The 15,346-nt window shown below is 50.2% G+C and overlaps 2 protein-coding genes across 2 annotated transcripts; both read left to right on the top strand.

Moving 5' to 3' along the window:
* BCR38DRAFT_353204 (Mechanosensitive ion channel-domain-containing protein) lies at positions 1–3,066 on the top strand (the record flags this gene model as incomplete). The annotated part of the gene is made up of 5 exons (XM_040856760.1): positions 1–388; positions 616–935; positions 1,117–2,175; positions 2,266–2,448; positions 2,536–3,066. The coding sequence occupies 5 exons, from the start codon at positions 1–3 to the stop codon at positions 3,064–3,066; spliced, it is 2,481 nt and encodes an 826-aa protein (XP_040711410.1).
* Positions 3,067–11,295: 8,229 nt separating this feature from the next.
* On the top strand, positions 11,296–12,228 carry BCR38DRAFT_400228 (uncharacterized protein; the record flags this gene model as incomplete). The annotated part of the gene is made up of 3 exons (XM_040857732.1): positions 11,296–11,682; positions 11,762–11,868; positions 12,111–12,228. The coding sequence occupies exons 1-3, from the start codon at positions 11,665–11,667 to the stop codon at positions 12,226–12,228; spliced, it is 243 nt and encodes an 80-aa protein (XP_040711409.1). The 5' UTR covers positions 11,296–11,664.
* Between the last annotated feature and the right edge of the window lie 3,118 nt (positions 12,229–15,346).

Below are 15,346 nucleotides of genomic sequence, written 5' to 3'. Positions count from 1 at the left end.
ATGGTGTCGTCTGCGGGCGAGACGAGACAAGAGCAGTACCGTCTCAATGATGAGATGCAGTTCTTGGCCATTGAGCGGGCCATCAGCAACCAGGAAGAGGCGGAAAAGTCGGGCAGATCAGGCAAATCGCATTCCATGAGGCTCGCGCGCACACGCTCGCGTATGCGATCCACAGATGAGGATGCCTTCAATGCTCCTGAACCAACTCCCACATTCGAAACGCCAATGATGGCTGAGCCTGAGACCAAGGTAGCTAAGGCCTTCCTTGGAGTCAAGAAACTTCCACGAGCGATTCGATACATATTGTATGCGACGCCTGTAGCCCTCGTGCTACTGGTTCCGGTCTTCCTGGGGCTGTTTACTCCATTGGGAGAGCAAGCTGCTATAGGTAAGCAACAATCGACCCGTCGGAGCATCAGCGGGAGTATCATGGCAGCATCAGTGGGTCCAACATGGCATCATAGGTGGAAGCACCAGTGGAATCGCACTGACAGAAAGAGTTGGAAATATCAATGGGAGAAGCCCTGGAAAATCACTGGAGCAATACTGATGCTGCCGTTGAAGTGACCAGACTGATCTTTGGAGGCAAATGCTAACTGCCTTTATGAATTACAGGTGGCGACGGAGGTGTTCAACTGAAATGGTTCGGCATCTGGCTTGAAATTGTCTGGCTCTCTTTATGGGCCGGACGAGTGATCATGACGATAATCCCTGTTATAATGGGCTTCCTCGGCAAAGCCGCTGGGGCAAGCACAAGTAGGAAATGGAGAGAGATTGGACGAAATCTGGAGATACCCTTCGCTCTGTTTCTCTGGATGCTTGCAACCATGATCTCGTTCCAGCCCATTGTTAACGATCGTGCCCATCGAGCTCCACGAGATGATCCGGCTGCGGATCCCGCCCCTGATCTGGCGTGGGCCCGTCATATTTACAAGGTTAGTATATCGCAAAGATTCTCCATCGCTCCCTTTATCCTACGGCTATTCCACCGTTGCCCCTATTTGCCACATTTGCTACATCGACACCCCCTCTTCCCCTCCAAAGCTATTCCATCTTCCCATATCTCTACTCCGAGTCACCATGCTACTCTCAAGTCTTCTTGGCTAACATTTACAGGTCATCATTGCTGTATTTGTTCTGGCCTCTATGCATGTGGTTGAAAAGGTTATCATCCAGTGGATCGCATCATCTTTCCACAGGCGGACGTACTCTCAACGCATCGAGACGAACAAGCAGAGCATTGCCTATCTGGTCCACCTTTACGAATATTCAAAGGAACAGCTATTCCGCGAAGATTCGATCTATGAAAATGATGGAAATGGTGGATCCGGGGCTAAGACACCTATGGCCGCCCTTCAAAAGACCGCCCGCCAGGTTGGCAACCGTGTTGGAGACGTTGCCCAACGCATCAAGGGAGACTTTACCGGCCAGAAGATCCACTCGAGGAATCATCCTCGGAAAGTCGTCTCGGAATTGCTGCGAAGCTCGCAGACCTCCCAGGTTCTCGCCCGAAGGCTCTTTCGCACGTTTGCTGGAGGAAAAGACATCCTCGAAGCAGATGACCTGAACCCCGCATTTCCCACGGCTGAGGATGCTGAGGCTGCCTTCATGCTTTTCGACCGCGATCTCAACGGGGATGTGCAGTGTGAAGAACTCGAGGCTATGTGTGATGAGGTGCATCGTGAGAAGAAAGCTATCGCAGCCTCTCTTAAGGATCTCGACGACGTCATCAGCAAACTGGATAGTACCTTTCTGGTGATTATCGTCATCATTGCCATTATTGTTCTCATCACCATCATCTCCAGTTCGGCGGCCACGGCTCTCACTTCGGCCGGTTCAACCATCCTGGGTCTCTCTTGGTTGCTCCAGGCCACGGCTCAGGAGTTTCTCCAGTCCATCATCTTCGTCTTCGTCAAGCACCCCTTCGATGTTGGCGATCGTGTCACTGTCTATGGCAACACGGGCGATACGGGTGCTGGCGATGATTACTATGTCACGGCCATCTCCCTGCTTTACACCGAATTCAAGAAGATGCAGGGTCAAATTGTGCAGGCACCCAACTCTGTGTTGAACACGCTCTTTATCCTGAACCACCGGCGCAGTAACGGACTGGCTGACGTCAATACCTTGAAGATGATGTTTGGGACGCCCGAGTCTATGATTGATCTACTAAAGGTGCGTTTATTCCGTGGAATAATTTGGTTGTAACACGTTATTCCGCCCTTCCCTATGCTGTTTATTCCAGCGGACTAATTGAGTGGATAGGACCGAATGACGCAGTTTGTGAAGGCAAACAAACGCGATTACGGTGGTCAAATTATCACAGAAATGACCGGGTTCGAGGATTCTTACGCTGTCTCCGTCAACTTCATCTTCTTTCACAAGTCCAGCTACCAAAATGAACTTCTTCGTCTTACTCGACACAACCGCTTCGCTTGTAAGCTTCAGGTACGTATTTGTCTGTCCTACTCGACTACTCCGTATAATAGTACGTGGTGTCATGACGTAATAATATGCTGACTATTTATCTTCCAGGAGGAAATGGTGGCTGTCGGCATTGAGCAACCTCGTCGCGTGTACCAGATCAGCGGTCGTGATTTCCCTCTGTACAACGCCAACATCGAGCCTCCGGCTTACACGCCGCCACCACCGCAGAATCTACCTCGTGAACCCTCCGAGGAGATGTTCCCAACATTGAGCAACACCCCAAGCAGTGGTACAAACATGAATAACTCCAGAGAAAGCCGCATGAGGGCTGGTTCAAACATTTCTATCACTCTTAATGATCAGACCGTACCGCAGGGGATGGATTTCCAAGACGTGTTTGACTCCCGTGGCACCGCAAACATCAACCCCGCCCTTGTACGCCCAATAGGCTCCATTCGGCAGATGGAGCGAAGAAATCACCATCCTGAGCCGATTATGGAGGACGCCGGCGAAGGCAGCGCGCTTAACCAGCTAAACTCCGGCAGCTCGGCTGCCACAAGCAACCGCAAACGAATGTTTGGTGGGCCCCGAAGGAGCATGACCTGGAGCAAACGAAATACCAGTGAGGACATAGTCTAAACCAGTGGAACAAATGGATATTCCACCTGGCGTGATCCGTGGGACCACGACAGGCGACAGAAGAAACGTTGCCGGCACACTGCCGGATGGCGTCAAAAGGGACTAAAAATGGGATCTACAATCGATTAATTTAGCAGCAGACCTGGAAATCGCTATGCTGGAGGAAACGGTTTCATAGCGGCGTCCAGGTCTGGCTGTGCTTTTTTGGCAGCCGCTTGAGGGGGCTGTGCAATGATGAGACATGATAAGGTTTGCTTTGTACCCTTAGATGTATAGAAATACCCTTAGATTGTTGATAGAGGTACGCGCAAAAGGTATAAACTCAACTCATTACATTCGTACGTAAATGCCGACTTCCCTCGTGATACATTAAAAGTTGCGCAACCGGGCCTAACTTGGTAAGATTACATCAAATTCCACTTGTCTCTTGCCCAGCCACAACCTTTGCTGCGAGCTGTGTCAAGAATAATCCGGCTAACTAAAGCCTCCTGGTCCAGTTGCCCAAATCCCTGCATCTTTGTTGAAATTCTGCAGAAGTCGGCTTCTCCATTCCTTGTGAGCTATTCACCTTCTAATGAGACTGCCCACTCTGATGCAGGACGTCGACTCGGCCAGCTGCTCCATGAGTGGGGAGGGTATTGGCTGCTCTTCTCAGCTGTGTTCCTGCTGTTCTTGGGGCTGTGGTGTCTCCCTTGTTTTTGGCGCACTTTTCTTGAACTGATTTTGCTTGTGAGCGATGCCATGAGCTTTTCTTATTACAGTTCTTCCCAGTCACGACCAGCTAGCGTTTGTATCACTACGTCGCACAAGTTGTCCTTTTGGTCACGAAATTGATTAGTAACATCTGATACCCGATACAAGAAGGAAACCAACGTATCGAGTACAAGGTATTTGGCCTATGGCCTCGTCACGTTGCATGAGAAGAGCTAGATCCGTTCGAAAACCAAGAATCGTTGGCTATTTCTCAGATCATGGTGATACCAATATGGTTTCAAAGAACACTTGGTCTTGCGACTTGGACACGTCTGTGAAACCAACTGCAAAGCCAGTAGCTTAACTGTGGAACTGCTTGGTCTCCTTCGATCGAGATTTGGAAATGGGGAAGAAGACTGTCTTCCATACTCATATAAGCCACTGCAAACCCAAAGATGTTTTTCCGTACATGTATCGTGGATGAACAGTTATATTGATTGGGTCAACGGGAATAATACGTTGCCTGTCTGGCCGCTGCCCGTCTGAAACAATATGTAACAACAGTATTGGAGCCTGCGAGCGTCTGATAACAACGACGGCCTTAGACGGGAATTTCATTGATTCTACCACTACAGCACTCTCCAGCTCCAATGTTATTGGTGTTAGGTCGAACACTATTACCATTCCCACTGTTTTATCATCGAGCACACTAGCTACGATCTGGTAAACCTTCGTAGTGCTGCCTCCTCAAACCAGCGCAACAACTCCTAGTATAGCAAGCACAGATGGACAAACTATGTTTCTTACTAGCCGCATAGGCATCTCTTTGGGGACCTCTGTGCCCTCCACTGCACAGAGCCACCTACTACGGCCCACCCACGGTACCTTTCTCGTCAACGCTTTCCGATGGAAAGACCAGAGTTTCCAGCTCCGGTTTCATCATCATTGGAACGAATATCTTCAACATTCGCTGATACTTGACCCCAAGGAGGATTACCCCGTAGCTATAAATGAGATGAGATAGCTAGCCTAAAAGGGCCCTCGGCCAGCCAGTTAGCTAGCCAACTAAGGTTTCCCATTACAGCAGTTCAGACCCTATATGCACTCACACCAATTCGCACAATTCGTACTGATCTCTCAGTCGAACACAATAGCCACCACATATGATGTAACGCTCGCCCTCTTGCCGCCACAAACAGGCCTACAAACTTCCACCACATCATCGGCTTCACAAACAACAGCCACAGGGAAAGAGACGGCGCTGCTGAGTAAAAAAATGGTTAATCCAGTTATAGCCTAGTGGCATCTAATCACTAAAGAAGGGTAAAAACGGAGGCTTTTACATGCAGGGGTATAGCCGAGTTGTTTTTACTTAGAAAACATAGTAAATTGATATCGCTACCGTACTACTTTATAAGCGTGGATCGGGCCGTAATTCTCGCTTTACAACATATCTATACCTCCGTATAGACGTACCGGCTATATTACAGTGTAATTACTACGCTAGTTAGTATCGGGCGTTAGAATATATAGGCCGACCTCGCGGAATTCAATCATCATAATATTCTGCAGAGCAATAAGTATTACATGGTCTCTCTAATAGTGTATGGCCTCTGCAATACTCGCCGGCGTCACCGCCTAATTTTTCAAGCTGTCTCAAGCCGGTGCGCTCGAAATCCAAGACAGGAACCTAAAGAACTACATCCTATCTTCCGAACACGCCTGGTCCAGACCAACTCAAAAAGGACTCTCTCAGCCAGCCATCTAGAACGGAGTTATCCCCATCCACACTTCCTGTCTGTGGCATTCCCCAGGCAAAACTGGAAAGCTTACCTGCCAAGCTATTGACGATTACTACCAGCTCCCTATGTCTCTCAGCTTCGCTTCGTACCATTTGTAATGGGAGTGAGGATTGTGAGAAGTGTCAGGGCGGGTCGAAGCCGGGTTGCGGTTCGTTCCCGTCAGATGATCCATCCATGATGTATTGTATTGTATGTGTTGGTGGTCAGGTTTATCAGGGGTTGGAACTGCTGGCTTCACGACGGTCAGATTGATACTTCTGCGGGCAATTCGAATGTTAAGAGAAGGTCGAATCTCTATCACTGGAAATCTCTGGCTTACAAAGGGCGGCGCCAAGGTTATCACAAAGGTATACCACTTACTCGAGCTTCCCTATGAAGAAAATTGTTACTATTCGGCGGCAGTAACTAAAGATATGAATGAATACTCCTGACCACTTCCGTCTAAATGCAGTTTCTCTGCGTTCTTTGTTCACTCCATTACCATCGATATGCAATATGTTGAGTAATTGGCAACATATCGATAAACCGTATTTACACAAACTTGCAGCCGGAGCTGCACACGGCATTTAGTTTTCCCACGCTGCCCTGTTATCATGCCATGCAAGATTGTGGATGAATGAATACTGGACCCTGACGATCAACAAGAATTCAGTTCTCCCCACAACGTCCCCCAGAATACAAGGTTCCCGCTTTCTCAGCGTCGCTCGATAGTTAATTAACCCGCCATCAACATTTCTTTCTACCCAAGTTGTGTTTAGTGGCGTGTTGTGATTTGTTTCCATAGCTGTGGCAGGAGCACTTCAACCCTCGTGTGCATTGCTGGAAACGCTTCGAACGATGTAACCTCGCTACGCAACAGCTGGAACACGAGAGGTTGGAGTATACGATTTTTCACGGCCGAAACTTGAATATTTTTGACACATGATTCCGCCACTCAACGATTAATATCCACCTCAGGCAGGTTCATTGGAGCATGCATCCCTGCATCATAGGCGGTTCAAGTAAATAGTTCTGTGTGGTCATACGAAGCTGACTCAACATGTCAGACCACCAACACCTGCCCAACCTGCCATCTTGTTGAATGAAACGTCCAATATCGCGTATACCGGTTCTCGCTCACCGTGCTGTAGGGGTGAGATGCGAAAGACAAGTTTGGCTCTCGGTCAGATGACCATTTCTTATGCGGGCTGCGGACAAATCCCTGCTATCATTCTAACACTGCCGGTATCGATCCCTGCGCCAGTGGAAGCTGGTCGTCGATCGGGGGGGTTGTTACCAAGGAGGTGTGGTACCTGGGTCGAAATAAGTACTCGTAAGTAAGGTGTGCCCAAAAACTGGATAGATAGCCTGGTTGTACGTAAGAAAAGCTTAATATACAGTCCTATCACAATGACTGTGGTCAAGTGAGTGCACCAACATCGTCCTCATCCTTCGGACTGGCCGGTAAGCCACTCCCCATTAGGATGCCATTTGGGAAAGTTTGTAATTCTCGCCATCTTGGCCGGCTTTGACCGCCACCAGGATAGGGGTAATAAATCCACTTGAAGTGGAATAAATCCACCTTCGATTAGGCAAAACAGCAAAAAGTTCCGAACTAGCAACCAGACCATACCGAGCCCCCGAACCCCTTCCCCCACACCACCGAGTAAAAGAGGAGACGCGACGTTTTTCACTTTCCCAGACCGTGACTCGAGTTGCACGAACATCAGAGGTTTTGCATTATCTCCAGTTTGATGGCATCAAAGCGGCGGAGAGGACGGGCCACGGGCTGGTCCGCGATGGCACCTGTCAATGTGTCGCGTGAGTGGGCCTGATAGTCCAAATAGCAAAACGCGAGTCATGGCGGTAAATGATGGGCATTATTGACTTGAGAAACAAGAAGATTGATTCCATGATACGAGAAGATTGGCGTATTAGCTGTCATATTCAGTATCAAATGTGTTGCTTCTTCACACTAGGCTGTATCGATATAGCATTACGTTCTCACAATCATGCAAGATCGTTAAGCTAATACCCTCCCTTGCACGGGCCATCCGACTAGAGTTGGGGTGAAACAGTAATGACTCGGAGAACCCGTCGAGGACGAAGAACCATTACTCAAAACCGCAGACTGAATATCCAACCCACACGCCAAGGAGTCCCCTTCTCGGCGAACCCTTCATGGTGAACCCTATATTACTAAAATCCCATCCAAACTCACCGGTGTGGGCCCAACGTTGCAGTTGCGTTCATCACCTGCAGGACAAACGGGGGCGAGGAAGCAAGCGATCGCCCCCAGCCTCTGCCTACGCTCGTAACTGTGGCGGAGATGGGAATCAGCAATCTGATTATCTGATAAAATCAAGTATTATCACTATCAAGGAAAAGCATTCATGCCTTCACACCATCTGGAATCACGTAGTATAGCCGTGGACGGGTCATAGAACAGAAGCTCTGACCAGATCCTCCGAGTGTGACAGTCGGCGTCCGCACGCCGGTCCATACTTGCGTGGAAGTTCGTAGCCGAAGCTACCAGGAACAATTCGAATGTGTGGGGCAAGAAATGGCCGCGGGTCAGCACAGGACACGCACATGTGACGATGACTTGTTTTATGTCACTTGTCATTTTCATCTACAATCTGGCGCATAATCCACTGGTAATGGGCAGCCTAACATTCGGCGACCTGCAACGTGCAAGGGGACCTCAGCTACTCCGCACACCGTCGTTCTACATGCGTAGTAGCACAAACAAGTGGAAGATATCTAGTTGAAGGATGGATGTGCTCCCATGATGCAGCCATTTAGTCATCATTTCCATCGCAAGGTTCCTAAGTGTCAGGTCCATTTGACAGCAAGGCAAGTCCCGAGCCGCCGACGTCGCTTCAGGGATGTCCAGAGTCTAATGAACCCGAGACAGCGGACTGGGTCGGAGTCCGTGCCATGATTGGCTGAGAGCTGGCTTCAGCAACCCATGAAGCTGCAACCACTTCGGCCCCAACGATTGGTAACGCAGCCGCGGGCCCTGCTGTCTTGGCAGATTGGAATTAAGAAAGAACAAAACAGGCCGGAGTTAGGCCTTGGCTTGGAGGCCTTGGCTTGAAGGTCTTGGCTTGGAAAGAGACGGGAATTGACCTAATGGTTTTGTTCGTATGGTTTCCGAACGGTAGCTGGACGCGACGAGAGCCCTTACGTACCTAAGGGTTAGCATTTGAAGCAGCGGCGACAGCGCTTGCGCAGCTGGCACCGCATCTGTGCGAATCCCGTATCGCTGGTTGGTTGACAACGAATTATCATAAACGAGCGGCACCTGCTCCTAGGGTCGCTCGAAGTCTACGAAGGAAAGAAGGAAGACGAGTGCGAAACAAAGTAGTAGCCTGTGGCAACCGGTCATTCGGACCAGGGACGAATTTGATAGCACATAACGTCGCCGTGTACCTTGTCGCCACCCAAGCCACCCCCTACAACCCAAATTTCGAGATGGTTAGAGAGTAGACAAGATTGTCAATGTTACCAGCCGAAAGTAACGGCAGGAAATGGCAGATGCTGGGATGGCCCTGGACTGCACCGGTTGGATAACACAAAGAAGCTGCGAAAGCTTCTCGTCTTTGCTAACTACCCCACGTCGACTGCCATGAGCCGGCACTCGCTAGCCCAGCTTTGGATGGAACAGTGTCTGACTATACTTGGAAATTGACAGGTAAAGAAGTCTTGGCGAGGTTCATCTCCACCGTCAGTGTTCTCTTGTCTGCTGGTTGCGGCTATGCGCAAGACGTAGTTACAAACACTACTAGCATGCGCTAAACGAAATGGGAAGTCAGGCTTGCCTCTCACGGCAGTGAAACGTCATTTATCTCCAACAGACTGGTTCGAACTTGACCAAAGTGGCTCAGGTGGATTTGTTGTATACGTGTATATGCGAATAAAGCGAAATTGCTCCAAAAACTCAATTTGATGAACTAGCATTAGCTGGGTGGTAGTCCCAGGTTGTGTCAGCCCACCTTATGGACTCACATGATCAGATAAGGTTCGATCTAAGAAAGTCATCAAGCCTAAGGCTGCTTACTTCTACATAGTAATCGCTACGCGGCTCGGCCAGTTCGGGAGGGTTATCGCGGCAATTGGGTAGTACCAGTCTGGATTCGTCATCGTGAAACTATGCAAGCACAGCACAGAGTCGTGCATTAGCGGGAACCTGGGCGATATTAGAAACTCCGAGTCAAGTTGCCAAGCTGCCAAATTGCCAAGAGGCCAAGGTGCTTCCATTGACCATTGTATCCTAGACGTCGAAACAGAGTTGGGCAGTGGTTGATTCAAGACATTTGGCGGAGCTTCGAAATGCGCTATCGAAGGTGACCGCAACCCTGCTGGGGCGCTCACAATTCAATTGACGATAATCAGTGAATGCGACGCCAACATGTGAAGCTCTCTCGGTACGAATCTGCCGACAAATACTGTCATAGTTTTGTTGGAGAGACCGATTCCGCAGCATGCATGATCCGGCCTATGGTTCTGTCGACTTATCGGCGTCACCAGCAATACGAACCGTTATGGACGTAACAAATGCTTCGTGCAAAGTAAACAATAATCTAAAAAAAAACTATTGTTGAACAACCCTGGCCGCATCGCTGATCTAGGATAGTCCACGTGTCGACCGTTTGCTATTCTGTGGGTTGGCCAGGGAGGACTGGGAGGGGGCCGCCCATTCAATTCTGACGAGGTCCAGAAGGGTACCGATACTCCGCCGCTTGGTAACAGGCGACTTTCCAAATTGTCACGCACTGTCCCTGTCTCTTGTGTGCCCAGGTGTTTGCTGCACCACGGACGGGAGCAGATGGTCCTCCCATCTTGCAACACAAACCTTCTGATGCGGCCTTGTCTGCAACCGAGCTGGCCAGTGTTCATGTGAAATATGCAGTAATCCGTGCCGTCATGTACTTCCGTTGGGAAAGGGTCCGGTTCAGGCGCTTGAGTAGCCAGGAGAGTTCAATCCGCAATCCCACCCGGCCTGGGCCGTCTCGGTTGTCGCTATGAATTTGCTCCTGTCAGGCGGGGGCGGTCCTCATCCCGACGTGTTTCATTGTTCGAGAAGAGGCTTGCATCCACTGGAGATCAGCAGGATTCCGATCCTCCCCAGCGGTCGAAGTGGTCAAATTGCAAATGGAGACAGATGCCGTAATGGGGTCCATTTGGCGCTCTGGAAACCCGTTTCTATGGCGTGCTACCAACCGTATCCGTGAACTTACGTATACCAGCAGGGCAAGCATTATATGCCATGCCATTATGGCCCATTGCAACAAATGGATAAGCTACACGGTGAAGGCGATTCTCTCCACATGTGTACCATCAGCGATGCGGTTTTGAACCCCACCAAAGACGCTTTTACCATCGGAAAATAGTGTTCAAGTGTGTGTGTTGCATCTGGGAATAAACTCATTGGACCAGAGCAGCTGTCGCAAAGCTGAGGCAAAACCTAGAAGTAGCAGCCCAAAAGTTGGAACAGGTGCTGTGACAACGCAACAGATTGCCATCATGTAATTACGAGCATTTGCCAATCAAGCCAATAATCTATCCCCCTCGGATCTTTTCGACCTTTAGGGGGGTCTAGCCCAAAGCACCCGATGTCAAATAAGCCATTCCATTCCAGGCCATGCAGGTCAGGCTCGGCGTCAGGCAAGGGTCAAGGATAAGGAAGACGTATATCGTGGATGAGCACCGTCGGTAGGGCGCACTAGAAGAAAAATGCCCCGGCCTCAATGGAGTACATGGCCATGCATGCACAGTGTCCACCTCTAGTCCAAGGGTTCCTAGACAATACCTTCTTTAGGCAACCTGTCAATCCGTCAAGGGAGCGTTGACGACACTCAAGCTTAAATACACCTTCCCATCCCCGACTTCGCGCGCTGAGTTGCGAGGTGCACCATTCCTGGATTGTTCGGCAGAAACATATCTAAAGATATTACTACACATCAACCCTCTACCACCGCTTCTAAGACCGATTGTGTGCTCGACTTGGGTCAGACCGGGCCGCAGCTTCTAGGTTGCAGGAAACGACCCCGAACTTCTGACTTACATCTCATATCGGACCAACGAACCCTCGCCTCCACAGAGACAACTACTATTCACGATGTGCGACTATACAGAGGTACAACATCGACAACACCACCGCAAAATCACTTTTTGCCGACAAGAATCTCAAATGACTAACGGTCAATCTCATACAGCTCCAGTACGGGTGCGACCACTCGCGCTATCGTGTTCAGAGATGGTGTCCGCTATATGAAAAAACACACAAGCCATGCCGACCCAACGTTACCAAGAGGGAATACTGGTATGCATCCCGCCAAACACTCCCAAATATGCCTTTTGCATACTAACAAGTCATCACAGGGGTCATGAAGTATGCAGTAAGTGCCGCCAATGTCAACACCTCCGTTCCGTAGAAACGATTCTCAGGCAGCCCAGCCTCCCACCTCGCTCATTATCCGATAAAACCCCCCTACCACATACATTAAGAAACACGACAATGCCCCGGCGTCTCGATTATAGTCTCCAGATTCTTATTCACTTCAGTTTTATCTTGATTGCCAATTTACTGACACGCCCTCTAGCTGACTGCCGACCATCATCACCGCCACCTTGGGAACACATGATTCGGCGAAGTAATAGCAAGCGTGCTCCGTACGTCTAGAAGACACGGACCGATAATCGAATCCGCGATACTCGGTTGAGCTACTTTTTTTTCTTTTTCCTCATTGCGCCCAGTCGCCATGACTCAGGCCAGGGCCCACCCCGCCCAACTGTACCTCAAACCCGAGCTCGCCTTGCAACCTGAATACGGCAGTGGTTGAAAGAAACATCACATACCTTTCGTTCACCATACCGACCCGACTGTTTAACCAGAGAGCTCGGGGGGTTCAGCGGTGCATGCGGAAACCGACTCGGACGCGGACGTACACGGAGACACGGATGCCGATCAAAGTCAGAAAGACGGAGGAAAGACTGTAACGAGGTGCAAACCTTGATTTATGTGTTTCTTATCTGTCTTGGGTCGTGGGGAGAAGGAAATTATGGATTGGCGTTTCTTATGGGGGCGTGCTTGGTTGCTATTTTTACGCAAAACGGCGTTTCTGGATAGGGAATTGGCAACCTCCAAACTTGTACCAGATAATGCAAGGATATCTACGACGACGGCGTAGATTTGGGGCTGTCTCACAACAGCGTGGTGTACACAACGGCCTCATTACGCCTGGCTTTTTGCATTTTATCTCGGGCATAGGCACGGGGAGTCAGGGGTTGAATAGCGAGCAATTGCAACGAATTACAACTAAAAAAGGCTTAAGAGGCTTCTTTTCATTTCAAACACCTGAGCTACGATACCCACATTAAAAAAAAAGTAGAGCGATGGGTCTTCGAATAGATTACAAAAGTCGAGAAGTGGCCGGTGTCTGAGAAACTGGACCAGCTTGAAGGGAATATCCCTACTGCCGTTCGCTCTTTCATTTGTTCTACGCGCAGGAGAGCAAACAGTGCGACTTCTCTTCGCGGCACCGATGTGGGGCGTGGTCGGCATTGCCTGGCGGGCCCTACCGACCTAGCAAGCCATACCTTGGTTCGTAAAATGTCCGCCAAGTCTGGCGCTGATTCCCAATTACCGTCTCGTTCAAGTCTATCAATCAGTGCTGTCAATGTTGCCGAGCTCCTATGCAACCTGCCGGTCGATGCAGATGATTTGTCTTCGTTTCCCCTAGCTCATGTCGGGCCCCGACGAGGATGTATTGCTTCGTGGCCGTGTCCAGGTCGACCGAGTCTGATTGCCTTTGGCGTCATGATCCGATCAAGGAAGGCTGCCCGCATGTCAGGTACCTGCATTGTTCATTACTGACAAGTCGATTACAGTGTGGTGGTGATGGGCAGCAACACATAATACATACGTAGCTGGGTCCGGCACACTCGCTCTCATACGTTCTCTCACCCAATCTTGCGACTCGTAACAAATCACCTCTCACCACGATCTAGGAAAGCAAGATTTTCTCTAGGTTCTGATCAAGCCACGCCACCCGCGATAACTCAACGGGTTGTGCACCATCGCACCTGCTTCTAATTCGACGCCGCAGTGATACGAAAACTGCTGGTGATGCGGTAGAACTCCTAGTGGTTGTAACTGTGACACCTGGATTGAGCGTACGCATAACCACTGCAGTCATGGAGAATGGCTACCACTGAGAAGGTCACACACAACAACGCCCTGCTCGTCGACGTCTGGGCTCGCGAAACGAGATCAAGAGGGGGAAGCAAAGTCAATCCTCTGTACGTGTACTCGTGCCGCCCACTTCGCATTGCCTCGGTGTGTGGGTGACGGCCCGACGCTGAAGAAGAAAAGCATTGCCCTCGTTTTTGCAACCAGTCACCTCGTTACGACAGAATCCTTCCGCATGCGTCATCCTGTCTAACCGCTGTGTGTTTGTCTTCATCCCCGCCAACTTCAGGGGAGCTTGGCTTTGGTCGATCACTGGTCCTACGCATGCGCCACTCAATGCAATCACGAACATGACAAGTTGGAGAGGCGTAGCTTCCCCGTCCCAGTACTAGCAGTCGATCCTCTCTGCTTTCGGAATTAAGTCTATCTCAAGCTGAGAGCTAGGGAAACTAAGGTACATCCCGTTTTTCTCTGCCCGCGCCGCTGTCTGCGTGGGCCCCCGCTAAAACTGTGCCGCCAGGTTGCATTAGTTGCATCTACACCATGAAATAGATTGCTTGGTATTGCACTTTCCGCAGCGTTAGGATGCCTTGGAAAGCTGCGATAGTGATTTGCTCCTATCTCAGAACCTTTCACGTACCCACGACGTCGTGGCAAGTGCGAAGTGTTGCACCCACACATCTGCCCGTGCCCCGCAGCTATCTCCAGATACTTTGTATGTAACCTGTTTATCGCATCTGCATTTGAGGCCTTATCGGTCTGCTTTATCGGTGAGCTCCACCCATGCGTTCAGACGGTTGATCGAGTTTCGAGCTTCGCTTAATCTCAGGTGGCAGGCAGCATCATGATGCAAAACTCGCAGGCTCAGTCCATCAATTTATCTCACGGCTCGGGAGGCTCTCGCACCCGAAATAGCGCCGTCGAGGTCCGCTGGATTTTCAGTCCCAAGCGTGCTCCAGCACCGCAATTTATGAAGCCTGGTTGGAGTTGGGTTTGGTTACATTGCTTGCAACCGATGCAGGGCCCCTGGTTTTCTTTATGTCGCCCAAACTCAAGCAAGACCTGTACCAGGCTCGCGTGGGAGACGACGCCGGAGACAACTGTAGGCTAGACAGGACCTCGTCCGGGCCATCCTTCTAAGTTGAGACAGACCGGACGGAATGCTCGGCTGTTCCAATCATGCTCGCCAGTACGGCGCGTTAACGTTATACCACCGAATAGTTCCCATCTGTTTACAAGTTTCGGCAGGCTTCCGATAATCTTCCGCCATCGTCGGAGTGTGATGCTCTCCAGGATTCCCCTCACCCTCCGCACTGACGCCGAATTCTCAAAATTTTCTCCAGCTTGCAACCAGGATGGCAAATAGCCTAAAATACCGATGCCGTTGAATTTGCTGCGCCGAGCGGGACGTGGGATACCAATAGGGTCGCTAACCCCCGTCACGCAAAGACTTTGGGAAGCGTCGAACCGACGTGCTATTGGATCTCGACTGTCACCTACTATTTTGGGGCACATCGCAGCACTGTTTCACCGGCGGCGAGATGGCCCAGGTTGCGGACATTACCAACTGACCGGTTGGAAGACACGCGTGTACCCTTCGGCGTAGGTC

Source organism: Pseudomassariella vexata, assembly GCF_002105095.1.
Source record: "Pseudomassariella vexata strain CBS 129021 chromosome Unknown BCR38scaffold_16, whole genome shotgun sequence".
NCBI classification, from domain to species: Eukaryota; Fungi; Ascomycota; class Sordariomycetes; order Amphisphaeriales; family Pseudomassariaceae; genus Pseudomassariella; species Pseudomassariella vexata.
This window is presented reverse-complemented; position numbering and strand designations above follow the sequence as displayed.